General features: G+C 39.0%; 1 protein-coding gene across 1 annotated transcript in view; it reads right to left on the bottom strand.

Annotated features, from left to right (window-relative positions):
• LOC114354082 (max dimerization protein 4-like) overlaps window positions 1-10,366 on the bottom strand; it is a gene marked incomplete at its 5' end in the record, with an annotated part of 32,548 nt that extends 22,182 nt beyond the window's left edge. Inside the window, one exon of the mRNA XM_028306334.1 lies at window positions 10,129-10,366. Coding sequence (XP_028162135.1) covers window positions 10,129-10,366 — 238 coding nt within the window. The remainder of the gene's footprint in view (window positions 1-10,128) is intronic.
• Window positions 10,367-18,473: the final 8,107 nt, after the last annotated feature.

The raw sequence follows: 18,473 nt of genomic DNA, 5'->3' as shown, positions 1-18,473 counted from the left end.
TTAAGAAAAATTAGCATAAAATCGAGCAATGAACAGCACTATTCTCTATTACAATAGAAAACACTCTGTGTAATAATTTAAATTATTTCCTATCAACTCCAGCAGCAGTAAATAGTAAGTGAATCTTCGCACGTCCCGATTGTAAGCCAAGTTGATCTCGTGCACGGTGTCATAATTCCCACCGCTACATTAGACAGAAGGTTCCGACCTAATTAAACTTGGATAGTTGTGGTAATTAGCAGGGCTGCGTCGCTCCACAGTGTAGCGATGTTTGGAAAAACCTCTCCATACATGTAAGGCCGCAACAGTAAAGTGATAGGTAGTAAAAAGTAGAGAAGATGACACATTTACAGTCACAGACTTGCGATCACTGCACTAAGCGTAGCTGAATCGCAATCGCCTTTACGCCATTTATGAGAAGTGTTTAGGTTTTCTTACAAGTTTGTCAGCTTTTATACACTCTCAATTCAGCCAAACGACGTCAGGCCACGTGGCGATGACTGACCGAAAAACGCAATGTCGTGAGCAAGCCCTTCCACTCAGTGGACCCACGGTCGATGGTAATGGAAAGCACCTTAATGTGGATCGGTCTTTGTGGTAACATTGGGGACTTTGTCCAGCAATGAACGTCTTTCGGTTAAAAAACCATGCACTTAGAATAGGACTAGAACCATGCACTTAACAATCTTATCTTATTTTCCTCTTTCACTATTCTCACTCTCACACACATAATATTATATTAATTAACATCTTAATTTTCTGTAAAACGTAAAATGTAAACTGAGTTTTTGAAGTTTTGATGTAACATTCATTATTAACCTATACTTTATAGGATGCATGTTGTTAGGTTACAATTTAGTCCATAAGCTTACTTGCTATATAATTTGTGAAACCTTAATTGTAATCTGTTTTGCGTCTTTAATAAATAAATAAATAAATAGGTTTTCAGTAAAGTAGACGAATATTAAGAATACCAGTTTTGTTAAGGTTGCCGCGACACAAGTATAGCTTAGTGTAGCGGCCTTTAGAAAAATCTTGTCTTTGAATCCTTTTGAAAACTATTATTGACGTTTTACTTTTACGCCCGTATTAAAAAACGGTGCTTGCTTAAGTGAAGCAGCAAATCGAACGCACAGCGTTGAATAGAGCTCCATGATAGGTTCGTGTGTCACCATGTGCGTCTACGAGCATTGTGAGACCTCATAGTAATGTTTGTGAATACGGGCGTTACTCTACTTTGTCGGCCGTTTGGTGTAGTGGTTCGAAACGGACTACTATTCCGGAGGTAGCGGGTTCGATTCCCGCACAGTACAAACATTTGTGTGCATGAACATATTTGTTTGTATTGGGCTGGGTGTTTTCTATGTATAATAAGTAAGTATTTACAAAAAAAAAGTATTTAAGTATGTTTATATCCGTTGTCTAGTACCCATAGTACAAGCTTTGCTTAGTTTGGGACTAGAAGCGCAGTGTAAAATGTCTAAGGATATTTATTATTATTATTATTTTTTATTTTACTACTGCTTTCATTTACACTGTGGCCCTCACCCTCTCGCTGATAAGAAGGGGCTTATCAGGCGCGCACGGTACCGCACATTAAGATTAGTGGCGATTGCGGATGTATTGTTTGCGAGTTTTTGGGCCCAGGTTTGAGGTTCGCGTTAATTTATTTGTTCTGTACCGCGACCGCACGCGTTGACAAACATTTGAATACATATTTGAGAGGATTCGGCGAATTGAATTCGGGAATGTGGGATTTGCAAATTGTTTATTACGTTTGGTTTTCTTTTTTGGTAGAGTGAGGTATTTATTTATTTATGTATGACTTTAGGGCTTTATTATAAAATGGAACTTACTTATGATTCTTTCAAGTAATCTTACATAATTTTTGTATCAAGTTTTGGGTTTGACACCCAAGTATGCGAACCCTTGTGTTTGGTGTTATTTATTTACTTTGCTAGTCATGTCACGATTGGATTATCCGAGTCAAGCCCAAAACTGTCGAACAATAAATCAAAATACTAAACCATTAATCATCCCGATTAAAACAACGTCGTTATCAAATAAGAAAATGTAATTAAAACTGAATTAATCCGCGAAAAATCCGAGCAAATGGCGGGAGAACCTAAAAATTCCACGATAAAAATGCAAAGTGGTCGCTGAAAATAGACCCGTTCTGATTTATTTGAACAATATATCAAACGACCACATAAATTGTTCCAGATATTTGTTTATTCTAACAAAGGCCCGGCTGTATTATTACTTTCGGTATGAAATATACTGTTCATAAAAGGGAACGAGTTTCGCCTGCGCCTCCAGATAATCTTTATGGCACATGTTACGTCTTCATCAAAACAGGAATAACTGTATGAGTGAGACTGATTTTATAACCCGTATAAAGATTCACATCTCTAGTTGTGCCCTGAAGTTTTATAAGAATGAGACATTTAATCTTTGACGGGAAGTAGGTATGTATGTAGATTGTAGACTTTATTACAGGTATTAGGTAACTGTCCGCCATTCTTGCAGAGCCTGTATTTTTAAGGATATGAACTGCTGATTCTTCCATCTTGTTTGAATCCTACTAATATTATAAACGCGAAAGTTTGGATGTCTGGATGTTTGTTACTCTTTCATGCAAAAACTAATGAACGGATTTTGATGAAACTTTACAGTATTACTGTTTATAACCCAGAATAACATATAGGCTATAATTTATGATGATCTGTGACAAACGAAATTTCACGCGGGTGAAGCCGCGGGCATAAGCTAGTATTTTATTTGGGACAGCTTTTTTTTCCCCATAGGTTCATAGTAATCATAGTAAATGATGTCTAAATTAAAATATTCTTGAGGGAAGGGATAGACCAGAAAAAGGTACTGGTATAATAATTGCAAATCCAGATTCTTCCATCGAGTAAATGTAACTAAGGTGTGACCTTTGGTTTAACTAGCCCCACTGAACTAGATTAATTAAGCCGGATAAGTAACAACTAACAATAAAACTCCACGGCAGTCGAACAGTGCTGTACATTCCGCTGGTACGCTCCTACCGCCAAGAACGCTCGTCGTAATTAATAAAGCGGAGGCGGCGAGAGCGAGCGGAGCGATAAGCCGCTGCGCCAGTAAATCACCGCACTAATGACCACGCGAGCGTAAGCAGACTGGATACGACAATGTGGATGTTGGAACTTGAATTGATTATGGAAGTGACGAGGATATAGAGAGGGTAATGTAGACTTCATTTGAAACACAAACGTCCACTTCTGGACTTGGCCTCCCCCAAGGATTTTCATGGTATCCAAGAGTTTTCCGCGACCTTCACAAGGTTTTCGGTTTGCCAAGCCTGCCTGCATACACTACGTCTTCTAGTCCTAAAAATTTTTTCTGCCCCAACGGCTGTCAGATCTACGAACTATTAAATCTAGACCTAGAGCTAATAAGCAGCTCAGTGCCACTTATGAAGATAATCAGTTATTATGATTCTCCTATCATCTCTTCAATTCAGATTCGATCACTAAGGAATACTACGGCTCCACAGTTTGGCCTATATCTAGAATTTTTTTGGCAACAACGTTGGGACGACACATTAATTTTTTTAAAATCATACATAATATGAGACAGTTCCATCAAAACTACCTCCTTGTCGCCAGGTCTTCCCAAACAAACAGACCCGCGTGCGCGTACACATGATTGCTTATTCGTTTCGAGGCGTCATAATCGTTAGCGATTCTACATCCGAGCGATTTAATGACAAGGGGTCGCGGTATTTATCGACACCTATCAGAGAAACGACGGAGTTTTCGACTTGAAACGCGGCGAATTAACTTTTGATTGAAGGATTTATTTTGATCACAGGGGTACAGTTAATAGGGCATTAACTCAACACAAAATGAGGGATTTTGATTGAGCTTTATGGTTGAAAATCAATTGAATATTACTTGTAATTTGTGTTAGGTTGACGTGCAGTCCATTGTAATTTTCTAACTGCTTCTGTGGTCTAGGTAGTGGTAAGAGCACTTGTCTCAGACCTAGAGGATCCGAGTTCGATTCCTAATGGAGGTAAAATTTTCAGCTCCCTAGGCAGTAGGGCTTGTTTAGGTCCACCTAGTCTAAGCGCCGCCGTGTGGTGACGGCAGAGTAGAATACATTTGTCACCAACCCATACTCTTCCCGCGGGTGTCGTAAGAGGCGACTTAGGGACTACACATCAAACAGAGAACGGGCAGCAGCGCTCTCTGACAAACATCAATCTTTTAAACTGCGATCTCCAACCCGCCTGCCAAGCGTGGAGATTATGGCAAATCCCTCCACTATAGTGGAGGAGGCTCATAGTCCAGCAGTGGACTGTAAAGGGCTGTTGATGATGAGTCTAAGCTAGCTACCTCCATCTGACCTGGTGCAACTCGCTTCCACCTCCCTGATCATTACTTGCAGATAAAGAGATTCCCCGTTTTAATAAAAAAAGAATTCATCTTCATGGAATGTACTTACACCACAGTGCAGTGGTAAGATTATATTTCGCGGTTGTTTATGTCTTCGCCATTAAGCCTAGGCGCAGACCAACGACTTTTAGTTGGCCGATAGTTGGGTCCGATTCTAATTTGTATGAAGAATCGGCCGATACCAAATCGGTGTAATGTGCGCACTTTCATACGTGTCCATGCTGATTAACAGTCCGACCCAACTATCGGCCAACTAAAAGTCGGTGGTCTGTACTACCTAGGCTAAGTATCATTTTCGCTCGCCGCGCCGCTCGCCGCTTGCGCCGACGCCGCCGACAATCGCATTACGGTAATCGCGTGTGTGAGGTGACGCGTGCGCGCCCGACGTGCTACCATTAGGGTTGCCACTCTTGGGCTTTTATTTATTTCTTTGTAACAGTTTCAAATTCTGATTCAAATTAATTGAACTTGAGGCGCATTCAATCCATTTTATAGCTTTAAAAGCTAAGGTGTTTATGGATTAAATTTAATAAATTAAAAAAATCCACACTCTAGGTCTGGTGTCAAATGAATTGGACGTAAGTAAAATAACTGTAGAATACAATATTTTTTGTAACATAGACAAATTATTTTAATATAATTTTAATTTATATTTACCTACATTATATTTGCCTTTCAGTACCTCGTATGTCTTGTTTTCTCCGCGCAATAAAGTTTGGAATACACAATCGCCTATTCATGATAATCGAGGCAGCCCTACCGGCATGAACTGATGGTGCATTAATTGATTCAATCTATGCACATAAGCTGATCAATACCTAAACCGGCGCGAAAAGAGCATCGGCCATCGCTTACGTGCGCCCCGGCGGTGGCCATTGTAATGGACTGGCAAATGCCATTAATGTATCATTTGAGGTCTGTTTGACTGGCTTTTGCCAGTTATTATTTCAGGATAGTACTGTGTTTGGATAGAGTTGTGACATTCATAATGATCACTTTAATGAAACAATTTTTTTCAACTTTAGTTGGAGATAATAGATTATTTTATAAGTTACTCTTTACTCAAAATTTACGGTCTCATCGCTAAGAAAATATTTCTTTCAGAGAACCCAGAGCGAAGACAGTGTTTTTTGAGATTGTCTGTATGTAATTGTAGTTAAATCAATACTTTTCATCATTACGTTACGCTATCGTAAAAAGTTACGACATTACTATAAGCATATTTAAAAAAATATATGTATATTACTATGGATAATTTAATGGAAACTTTATTTACCGAACGAAAAGATTTTACGAAATACACCATCAAAATTTCAATTTACCTACGCGAAAACCGTTATAGCCGACCAACAAGAGAAAACACTTCCAAAACATGAACCGCCTTCCAAGTCTATGAAAAAACCTCGTCACTCCATATAAAAAGTTATTATATCGGCCATAACACTAAATTTGCATACCCCAGTGCAGCAACAAAGAGAAAGCTGGCCCTGTTAAAAGTATGTACATGTAAATGATCCGATCACGGCGTTACGGACGCACGGGAGAGGTTGCCATGCGTCCGGGTTTGGGCGGACGCGTCCGGATTGTTAGGTTTTTGTCCGGTATTTTTTTTCTACATTAAGCACCTTCAAGTTAAAAAGAATGTCTGAAATCTGAAAGGATCGTGAAAATGAATGTCTAAGTGTTCAAATACAACAACCTATATTAACAAGAAACATGTCTCCATATCCGATCAGTTGTTTAACTTGTGACAGGAAGAAAATTTATTTTTGGTAAAGGTGTATGTACCTGGGACCATCATAGGACCATCCATACAAAAAATGGATGTATTCAAATACTAGCTCATTTATTTTTAATTGGATCGGTATCACTGTTAAAAATACAGGCATATCATTCTTAACAATTCGGTATCTGAGGTCTATATGTGCTCTTGCCTTTACCTAACCAACGCTGGGATTTCTTATTTAAATCTTTATCCACAATTTCTCCTGTTTTTGTCCGGCTTTCAGGACTTTCGCCCACGCACATGGTAACCCTAAATATAAATGTTCCGATCACAGCCTTCTCAGCGTGACAGTCGCGGGAAGTGCGGGAACCCTCGCTTATCCTAAAGCTAAACATTCGAATGCAAATATTTATTTTTACTGCCCCCATCCCGGCAAACTGGCTACAGGCTCGATAGGTCATCATAAACATCGCCGAATTATATGCGGAATAAACCCACCTAATGACACGGTTAATCGCCCCAACTACTATTTATTCGCTCGATAAAACCACAGTTGGGTTGGATTGGGTAGGCGCATTTGTTGTGGAGATAGAGTCAGTCAAAGGCTTTGGCTGGATCAGCAGGTCTGAATTAAGTAAAATTTATTGAAATCGATAAATTAATACAAGACTAGCGGTGGTCCCAGCTCAATTGATTATGTAAATAACTGGTGAGATAATTGAATTTATTTCAATTACGAGTTTTTTTATCCACAACGAGGAAGCTCTTGGCCTGTATCTCACCTGATGGCACGAGACGATTATGGCCGAAAATGGAAGCGAGCTTCACCCGGAATCCTCAACCACGCAAATTGTTAATAATGCTAAATTGCTAATTCTTATGTAACATCACGGTAATCGGAAGATTGGCGAATGCTACCTTAACTATACGAAAGTCTAGCTTGATATTTAGAGCTAATAGTTGAATATTGTCACATGACATAGCTTTTATAGCCTCTTTATGCTCTACCTAGCTTTCTAGATACTAGCTAGAGTAACTATGAGGCGGATGAGGCCCTCAATATTTCGGTAGAAAATAGGTTGGCTTAAAAATAGGAATATGATGCCCGTTTTCATCGTCAATCCCTAATTTTGAAGTGACCCCTATGAAAACAAAATTCCTGTTATTTGTTACCTTAGGAGTCACTTATGAATTAGGGATTGATGGTGAAAACGGGCATGAGCCTACTATGCCCTTTACTATTAAGCCACTATTAATTCGGGCCATAAAACCTTGCTTTCCATATCAATCCGTCGGGCACAATGCCCACCAAGGAAAAACTTCCCCTGCCCCACAATGGACGAATTACGTCCGTCCGCTGTGTGTGCGGGTGACAGTTAAATTGCAAAAGTTAATGCATAAATAAAAGGTAACAATGTAGGCTGGGCCTTCCCCTGCGGAGCGAAATAGAGGCCCGTTTCGTATTACCTTAGACGGTATTATGACACAAATTCCCGAACTCATAAAGTAGTTGGGCTAAGATGTTTTTTATAAATTGAGAAGGATACTGGAATTGGCTGATTTGCTTAGTAACTTTATATTCTTTGTTGTTCGCTTACTTATTTGATAAAATATTTTGTAAGTACGAATACCTATGACATTTTAGATCACCAATTTATTTTGTTATCTCTTGTTTATACATCTAATAGACTTGCTGTCGATGCTTCATTCGAAGACCGAAATATGCTAAGAAATAATACTGCTTCTTGTTGTCCATTTAAATGATTAAAACTATTTTTCAATGTGTAGCTCGATCAGTTATGATCACAGATCACAAAAACTAAAGAGAGATGTGAAAACGGGGCGTGGCCAGCGTCGTAGCAATATGCCCAAAAACAGAACACATTGCTCGCGACAGCAATGTGCCATGCAATTGACTGGGTTTCGAACTCAGTGCATGAGTTGGCATCTTTCTAGATCTCTATGGTCATGATAAAATAAACTCTAAGGAAATTATAGCCTGACCAGGAACATAAAAACCCTGGCATAGAGGCGCTTCAATTGCATTTGATAGTGCAACACTGAGTACAGTCGTACATGTGTTAAATTAATAGGCTTTTAAGTAGGTATCAGGATTCAGGATTACGGGCTAATTTGATATTTTCATAAATTAACGAAAAATATTATTAAAGGTAACCTGGTTTAAATAAATTAAATGACACCAGCAATGGAGCTAGTAGGATTTATTTTATTATTCATCAATAATCAAATTCAGAACTTGAATATTCAACTGCAATGTCTGCTCATGAACGCTTCAAACTCGGTACTTCTTTTCCAATTCCATAAAATTCAAAACTTAGAAAGTGACAAAAAACTTTAAAATAGGTAGTTGAAACAGACTACAGCTAATTTTCATAGTGGACTGTACTATACGATAAACATGTCAGTCAATTTGACAACCTTTGTCGGAAACATTATTCAATGAAAATATTGTCCGAACCCTTAATATTTCTCTTCGACAAATACATTAACACATCGTGAACCACTTTTCTTTCACGACTATAAATATATTTTAGCAATTTAATTCACAAAATCAATTGCAAACATTTAAAATAAAGTTTGTTTACACTTTGACAACAATAGACTGACATGCAAGGTGACATGTAAATGAAGTTTTCAGTTACTGTTGCCATTAAAAGAAATTAGTACCATTAGTTTTCCGCAACATGGCGAGGGTTTTTATGTTCCTGGTCAGGCTATAATTAGGACGGTACATAAAGATTTAACCAAGCAGGTCTACCTACTGTACGCATCACGTTATATGCCTACGCACTACCAAGATTCGGGTACCGATTCGATCACTCTCCTATGTCCATAGAGACCCAAATTGAGTAGCGTTGAGAAATCGGCACGTCAAACTGGAAGCTAGGACCCAACTCTGGCTAGCGATTTCAGTGTCGACCGTATCCATCTCTTTCACTCTTACTAAGATCTTGGCAGGAGCGAGAGTGATAGATGTGAGGCATGTAAAAATAAATGATTTTCAGAGTGGACCACCGACCCATATTTAATCGAATCCGCGTTTTGTGGTAACGCAATCTCGTTCCTTTGTTTCCCGCTAATGTAATAACGATAATAATAGAAGGGCGTTAATGTCAGATTTTGTAGGGCTATAAAATGTGAATGACAGCTCGCGTGATCCCACTTTTTGCAAGGACGCCACGCTAGGCTACTTGGGTTTTACATTTCGCGATGATTTTTGGATAACCTGAAACCGGTACCTAATTGGGCCACGCCACATGACGGTTAAAATACTTTTTGTATGCTATCAAAACGCAATATAGAATTTTTACTGTGATTAAGTCACATGTTCACAGAATCAAAAGTTCAACTTAACTTACTTATTGTAGGTTGCTGCTTCAATTTGAACCAGGTTGTATTAATACCTATTACGACGGATCCGTTTTTAAAGGATTTCCCAAAATTCACCCCAAAAGAGATGAAACAGGAGTCCGTTAAACGCAAGCGAAGTCCCGGGAAAAACCTGGCCTTGTTAGGATTTTTCTGAGCTTTCGACCTCACCCACCGCAGGACGTTTTCCTTGATCTTGGCTTGACCACTGATCACAATCAAAGCTACAGACCGAACGCGATGAAGGACTGTTGTGGACGCCCTCTGCCCCATCTAGGGGACATAGGACATTAACACCCGTATTCACAAACGATGCTTGCTTAAGTGAAGCAGAAAATTGAACGCACAGCGTTGAATAGAGTTCTGTGATTGGTTCGTATCTGACCCTTTGCGATCACGCACACTTTCATGGATGCGGGCAGCGCAGGACCGTTCATTGTGGAAAACCTTGGGGGAGGCCTTTGTCCAGCAGTGGACGTCATTTGGCTGAAACTAACGAAACGAAACGAACACTTTCATAGTAATGTTTGTGAATACGGGCGTTAATATAAAAAAAAATCCACTCACCACTTTCCGAGACTGACGACGGCGACCGCTCCGCTGTGGACACTCCCGACGACGACTCCAGCGAGGACAGCGAGTCCGCACGCGTGCTATGCGCGTGCGGCAGCGCGTCGGCCAGCGCGCGCGCATTCAACTCGCACGGCGCCGCGTGCAGTTGCGCGAGCCGCCGTCTGAGGTACCGGTGTTCCCGAGCCAGCTGCTCCTTGTGAAACGAGTGCCTTTTTTCTCTGTCTTCCAGGCTCTGTAACAAGAGACGTGGAGCTTAGATTTACTCGTAGGTTACGTTTAATTTCATTAATGCATAGTTACGTCGCTTTTTAGTCCCTGTCTCGTTACACCATTTCTAAATATGTGTGGGATATCCCATACATACATATTTATACCCATTCGTATACTCATATCCCATTGGGATACAGGCACATTACGAGAGGGTGAGAGGTAGTCGTCTGGCAAACGAAAGGTTGTGAATTTGATTCCCATGCAAGAAAACCGCTTTTTCAAATTTTACTAATTTATCTAGCTGAAATTACAGTTAACCGGTTGAATATGTAATAGAATTAAAGTTTGTCTATTAGTAAAGACTTTCTTTGACTGGCCGGAGGAGAATGGAGTTAAACGGAGAATGTCTTGTGAAGTGGATTTCACACAATTCATCGTATTTTATGTGTGTACTTTTTACAATCTTTTTTTAAAGATACTACTTAAACTTCCAGTAAGGTTATGAAGATATTAAAATTCTTGCCAATTTGCTATTACAACTCAATTACAGAAGGTAATATTATGAAGTACATTAACTTTGTAAGTCTAATACCTACACAAAACCAATCATATTTAATGCAAAGTAAACACATTAATCATGAGACGTTAGTAATCTCCTTGTAATGACCAATCTACTTTTGATGAGATCCGCTATGTAAGCCATATTTAATCTAGTTTTTGTGGACATGATATTGGAGTAAGACATTTCTTGTACAGTCCGAGCCAATACGTAGTTGCAATTTTCTAAATATATTCCAATGTTGGTAATAAGTACCTCGTTACCTGCCTGTTAGGCTGTTAATGTAAACTTTTCAAGCTTAAACCGCGAAAAATTAAATCTACGAAAAGTATGGGGTAGGGTACATTATCTTAGTAGCATGAGTCTTAAAGGGGTCAGGTGAAACAATTATGAAAGTTTGAAGGCAATCCTATTTTTTTAAGTTCGTTATCATGATCATTCCTTAAAAGCGATCATATTTTGTGACGGATGTTACTAAGGCTGAGCTGCGCCACCTAACTTTGACCGTAACTAGTATAACGATGGTCGGTGTTTTTGTATGGAGTTTGACGTTTGTCAAAGTCAAAGTAAGATGGTGCAACCCAGTCCAAGTATCAAAAATTTAATGTAAAATTGTGCTAGGTCGAGTGACAGTCATAATTTCACGCAGCCTCGACAATTTTTATCATTTTGTCAGTTTCATTCACTCCTTCTTCATGCTTCAGTTAACTGAATTACAATTTTTATACACCCAGTGCCTTTCCTCCTCCACCCAAAACACAATGGCGGTAAAAACAGAAGGGTAATTTTTTCAAACACCGCTTCGCGAATACATGACTATGTTTTAGCGAACAATCTCCGAGAAGTAATTCCAGTAATATTCTCAGAATGTTCCCATATTGTAGGGCTAGATCTACGTAGATCCAGTTCATCATCACCATGTTGTGTTCCGTCACTTAGAGGTAAGATAGCCAGTTCCTCCGTGGTTGAGGATTCAGAGTGAAGCTCGCTTCCACTTTCGGCCTGATCATCACTTACCATCAGGTGAGATACAGGCCAAGAGCTTCCTCGTTGTGGATAAAAAAAAACATCATTTCAGCCACAGGACATGCACTGACACCACGGTTGGTTGTTTGCGGTCTGCATCCAGTGCCTTCTCTATCTTTACTAGGTCGTCAGTCCACCTTGTGGGTGGACGTCCCATATGGTCATGGAGTGATCTATAGCTAAAAAAATTAAAATTCATAAAATTCATAAAATTCATTTATTTTTGCAAATAGGCTTTAAAAAAGCGCTTTTACACGTCCCAATATTAACCCTACCACTGCTTCGGGACAATAAATGGGCCAGTGCTGAGAAGAAGCAGCGCAAGAAACTCAGTCACTATTGTCAGCCTTCTTTTCAAGATTTTACAGTCTTTAAAATATACAAATTATAGTCATAAGTATTGATGCGAGCTAGGTAGTTAAACATTCCAAACATTTTTATCCTTTATATAATCATCAACTTTATAGTAGCCCTTTTTTAGGGTTCCGTAGCCAAAATGGCAAAAACGGAACCCTTATAGTTTCGTCATGTCCGTCTGTCCGTCTGTCCGTCTGTCCGTCTGTCTTTTTTTTCGATGTACATACCCGTGTGGGGTATCAATGGAAAGGTCTTTTAAAATGATATAAAGTTTTCTAAAAAACATTTTTCTTAAAGTGAACGGTTTTTGAGATATCAGCTCTCAAAGTCGTAAAAAGTATGTCCCCCCCCCTCTATTTTTATAACTACGGGGTATAAAATTCTAAAAAAAATAGAGGTGATGCATGCTAATTAACTCTTTCAACGATTTTTGGTTTGATCAAAGTATCTCTTATAGTTTTTGAGATAGGTTGATTTAACTGTAATTTTGGTTATATTTGCTGCTACGGAACCCTTTGTGCGCGAGCCCGACTCGCACTTGGCCGGTTTTCATTAAGGTGCTTTTGATATGTGCTTTAAATTATCGGGCGATAACTCCATTTCCTGGTGCTTACATCCATTATCGATAATTATTTCCATTTCTGCGAAGCTTATTCAGATAATGTCTCACTATGTACATCAAGATAAAACGTGTAACACAAATTCTTCCAGTAAGAATGTTAAATTAATTTAATTATTACGTGTTTCAGTGTTTATTGAAATTGCCTAATAAGAGTTGTAAACCTTTTGCATTGGTCCCTAATAGCCCCACCATCAAGCCCATGGAACGAAGTCGCCATAGCGACGGAGACTCCATTCCTGATGCAGATTGGAAAAGTTTTCAAATAACCAATTAAATTATAACCGATACCGGTTGTTGAGCAATGTTTAAAATTCATCAGCCAGCTAATTTGCATGTTTATGCTTTAGGTGCGAGCCCACCGGGAGAAACGAAATACGAGTATAGATCGTTTCATCCACGAAGACGCGCCCCACCAATTTTTGGTCGAGGGAAGCGCGGGGTGCGGGGAGTTTGATCCGAGCAATCCGAGCGTCATTATTGTAGAGTGCGTGTGCACTCATGGACAATTTAGCGTGTACCGATAACACTCAAACTTTAGCGGAAGAATGGTGGGGCGCGTCTTCGTGGATGAAACGATCTATACAGGTATAAAAAATTGGCTTATTCCCAAAGGTCTCTAAAATATGGCCACAGGAATGCTGGCAGATAACATGCAGCACCTTTTTCTGGTTTCACAACTGGTAACAATGGAGCGTCTAGAGCGCCTATTAGGATGAATGCACTGTTAGAGACTGACCATGCCCTGGATCAACACCCGATTTATCAAGCCCCGATTTAGTGGAGCAATTAAGGAGGCAGGTGTAGTTTTAATACATCATATAAATAGGACGTTTAGGCGCGATTGGTCCAATTGGCAATTGGTCCAATCATGAAAAATTCACAAATTCGCGATTATACCAATTCTCGATTGGTCCAATTCGCTATTGGGCCAATTCGCTATTGGTCCAATTTGTAATTGGTTCAAAATAAAATGATATACAAAATGAAAGATATAAGGAGGTTATTCAACTATTATGTTTATGGCGTCCAATGTGACGCTCTTTTAAAAAAGTGGCCTCCGCAGAATAACAGCGTCCTGTTCTGGGTCTACATTAGAGCAGGACACAATGCTGAGCGGATGCCATTTTGGTCCACAAATGTGCAAGTATTGTAAACTGTATACTGTAATAATTTAATATGTTGGGCCAAATAAAATATTTTCTTTCTTTCTTTCTTTTCTTTCAACTTTTACTACTATTGCAGAAAAAAGCGAATTGGACCAATCGCGCCTAAACGTAAATAGGAATGCTTGAACATTCGTCGAAGGAGAGAATGCTCTCGGTGCGATCACGGCGCTACGTAGAGTTCGTATTAAGCATTCAGAAGGAAGGGGAAGACTTAGCATTTGTAAGTGGGATACACTAAGCCGTGTTTCGCGAAGTAAAGCTTTTGTTACATTCCGTCGCATTCAATTATATTCTTTATTATAAATACAGTAAGTTACTTTGTCGAAATAAACAGATTTGGCTAACAAAATGCCTGAAAGATTGAATTACTTGACGAATACTTGGGTTACGAATTTAATTATTGTTGGACAGTTTCTTCTCAGATTTCTTAATAATTTTACTGATTTGAAAGAAAGTATTAAGTATTCTTGAAATATTCTTGACATCATTTCTATAGAGTTTAAACAATCGGGGATTCAATTTCCACCTGAGGCAAAATAAATTTCAAGTTTTAATAAAACTTGATAGAATTGTATTGTATGACATATTGATGAATGGTTGTTTCCACTAAGGGTTTTTCCTACGAATAAAGCCTGTTTTTGTAGGATTACCTTTAGTAGTAGGTATGCGTGTTTTAATTAACGTTCACACGAACATTCCGTCTGCAGTGTTCCGCAAAAAACCGATCCGTTAGAATTTGTAATTTGAATTTCAAACACTCATGTGTGCTCACACGTCTAGTTTTGCGGGATCACATATTAATTTATCCGGCAAAACTGGATTCTGGAACCTAACCTAACCTAACCTCTAGGTGCATTATACGTTTCGCCTTTACAAATACACGTTAAAAGACTGGATCGATAGTGTCGGGTAAAAATTAAAAGATAGCCGCTATCCCGCGTAGCCGAAGGCCGGAGGTCGCATCATGGCCGATGAAATATCCCGCCATAAATCTGCTGCCGCACGCACACTAACGTGGAGTGCAAAAAGATATACGGAATTTTAGGCGGTATACAGGGTGAGTTCGGACTCACCCTGTATACCGCCTAAAATTCAGATTTACAGATCTCGGGATCTGTAGTCAGTAAATGTACCTAATGCGTCATGAAAACTTAAAAAATTGTAAATAAAGTTAGGTTTAAATTGAATCTAAACCAATTACAAGTAGGTATTCATCAGGATCTGAACTCATGTATCTACCACCACTGCACGCACAGTCAAGCCACACATAACCAAGCCTCAACCACTGCCAAAACTCTTGGAGTATCTCTTCGTACATATTTTCAAATGAAAAAATTCAGTGGCTGTGTAATTCTCATTTAAATATCAATCAATATAAATTAGATGTTTCAACGCTTTCCTTGATATGCTATCGTCCATACTTAACATGCTACACATGTTACTACAGAGTTCTATCTCTGTAAATTAATTAATGAAAAGCCTTGATATACGTTCGTTACAATGTACAAAATCCCCTCTTAAGTTAATTTACCTAATTACACAGGTAGTTATGATCTGCTGCTTTCATTGCTAGTTCAAAGTTACACGACACATCCTTTTCAGCCAAGCTTGTACGAACAGTGTAGGTACACCACTATTAGGAGTTGGCACATCACTATTAAGAACCGCTCGTGCTCATTAAAACCTTCAGGAAGCGTAATGGCGGATTTACGAGTCGTCGCTTCTGACACCCTGTATGTAGTTCGGTAGTGTTGTTAGCGGTGCTAACAAGCGAGTGGAAAGCGATCCGTTTATGTACACATAAATGGAGTGTCCGTATGTAGTTTGTATGATAAAACTTTACTAAAGCGCAGTTTTTTTATCATTAACAAAATGTACACTAATATTTAAAATTGTACTAAAACTCAAACTATCAATCGTTCAAAAAGCGCATTTTGCTGATATTTAACTACTTGTCATTAAAGTCTTAATTTGACAGTTGGTTATTTTGACTATGGATCAAAAAATTGCGCCTAAATGTAGGATGAAACTTTTATCCTACATGTTCTCTATACAATAGTTCCCTTCAGTCGAATTACGTCTACAACTGACAAAGACCTCCCCCAAGGATCCACAACGAGCGGTCCTGCAATGCCCGCATCCAGGTGCTTCCCGCGACTTTCACTGGATCGTCTATCACTTTATCATTATTTAAAACCAAAGAACCTATGGTGTATCATCAATAATACGAAAATCACAAAAAAACACGCGCGAAACTCAAAGCCTTACTGATCAGCATCTTCGCGTCCCACATTCCAACTGGGACGTCCCAAACCGGGACACCTGGCATCACTAGTCATTTTCATTACTCCGCTTTAAGGCCGCGGCGTGGGATCTCGCAGGCTGTTCATAAAGTTATAATACTTGCTTAATCTCGTGAGATCAGAAGTGACATCCGAAAACATGCTGAAGGGCGTTTAGAGGAGGCGACATTAATTTTGCTATCTTAAAAGATCGACACATGATTTATAATTCGTTCTTGTCGATATATTCTCGTATCATTTTGCCATCATTCCTTAATTTCTCTAAACCCAAATAAATACATATCCTACACCTATTTATAGCATACCCCAGTTGCTCTTCAAATCAACTAAATGGCATTTGAGCTATCAACTTCCTACAATTCCTAGGGACAGATATACTGGGTAAAATAAGATAAACACAATGTACGAGTATATCACGAGTTTGCTCAGTAGGTAATATGTTTAATTATAAGATAGGTACGAGTCGATAGTTTTTTTTTCAGTTACTTAAAGCATACAAAGTGGTAAAAACATATTATTTGCGTAAACAAGGAGGTCTACCTTCAGCAGTGGTTGAACATAGGCCTCCCCCAATGATTTCCGGTAGCGGCCTGCATGCAGCGCTATCCTGCTACCCTGAGGTCGTCCGTCCACCTTGTGGTGAATGTCCTACGCTGTGATCCCACGATAAACTAATTCACAAATACTCTTTTATAAAACATCGTCCTGTGTAAACGCCCGAAGCGTTCGAATATTACTCACTGCCTAGACGTCTAGCTGAAGACAGGATTATGAAGTGCGTAATAATTTATAATTCTTTCGCTTACATAATGCGAATACCTAAGCCTTGGAAAGGTAGTTTCGTCCTTTATAAAGGAGATTATATTTTCAGTATTTCTAAGACTAGGTACTTGTATATTTAGCAGTTATTAGAAAGAAAGAAAGAAAGAATGATTTATTTGGCACACAAAAAAGAAACAATAAATCAGGACATTAATATGGAGATAAAAATTTATATATTTATTTATTTATGAATTTTGTCTGTCACAGAAAAACTTTATCGCGCGCGTCCCTGTTTCAAAAACCGGGATAAAAACTATCCTATGTTCTTTCCCGGGACTCAAACTATCTCTATGCCAAATTTCATCAAAATCGGTTGCGAGGTTTAAGCGGGAAAGCGTAACAGACAGACAGACAGACAGACAGACAGACAGAGTTACTTTCGCATTTATAATATTAAGTTGGGATTTGAAACATAATACAATACTGGATGTTGACATGAGTTAGTCTGAATTGTATTGCGTGTACCTACCTCACTTGTAATTGCTTCGTTAGTGTTATTTGTTAATTTTATTTTATTTTATTTTTATTTTGTTTTATTCAGAAAACAAACAGCTTACAAATATATAAATTGCATATATACAGTGTAGTTGGTCAAAGCCTATAGTTTTCACCTCTATATAACCAAGGGGTATAAAATTTAACAAATTTTAATTATACGTAGAAGCAAAGAGAAAAAGAAAAAAAATGGATAGAAAAAAGTTCGAAGAAATTGGACTATATGTCAGGTCGACGAGTCTGACGCGTGAAATCACCTGCAATCGGTTTTCTTACAGCAGTAGGGTTGGTACAAAATAGGTCTACATGCGGTCTAATTAATTACATAATGTGAATATGTATTGGATTGGTGACCTTGACAAAGGTGACTGAGTTTCTACCGCTTCTTCTTCTCAGCACCAGCCCATATGTTGTCCCGAAGTGGTGGTAGGGCAAGCTATATTTGGGTCTTGGGACGTGTATAAGTGCCCTGAAAAGGGCCTATGTACTGAATAAAATATTTGAATTTAAATTTTTAATTTGAAATGGCGTAATAAAGCGAGATGAAGAAGAATTTATTGTGAAGATTTATAGGCCGATGGGGCAGCAGAAAGGTTCTGGAGTGGAGGCCACGTACTGGAAAACGTAGCGTGGGACGTCCACCCACAAGGTGGATCGACGTACTCATTAAGGTAGCAGGAAGGCGCTGGATGCAGGCCGCTACCAACCGCGCGATATGGAAATCATTAGGGAAGGCCTATGTTCAGCAGTGGACGTCCTGTGGCTGAAATGATGACTGT

This window comes from Ostrinia furnacalis, unplaced genomic scaffold, assembly GCF_004193835.3.
Source record: "Ostrinia furnacalis isolate ACB-3 unplaced genomic scaffold, ASM419383v2 OfSCF1914, whole genome shotgun sequence".
Classification (NCBI taxonomy): domain Eukaryota; kingdom Metazoa; phylum Arthropoda; class Insecta; order Lepidoptera; family Crambidae; genus Ostrinia; species Ostrinia furnacalis.
This window is presented reverse-complemented; position numbering and strand designations above follow the sequence as displayed.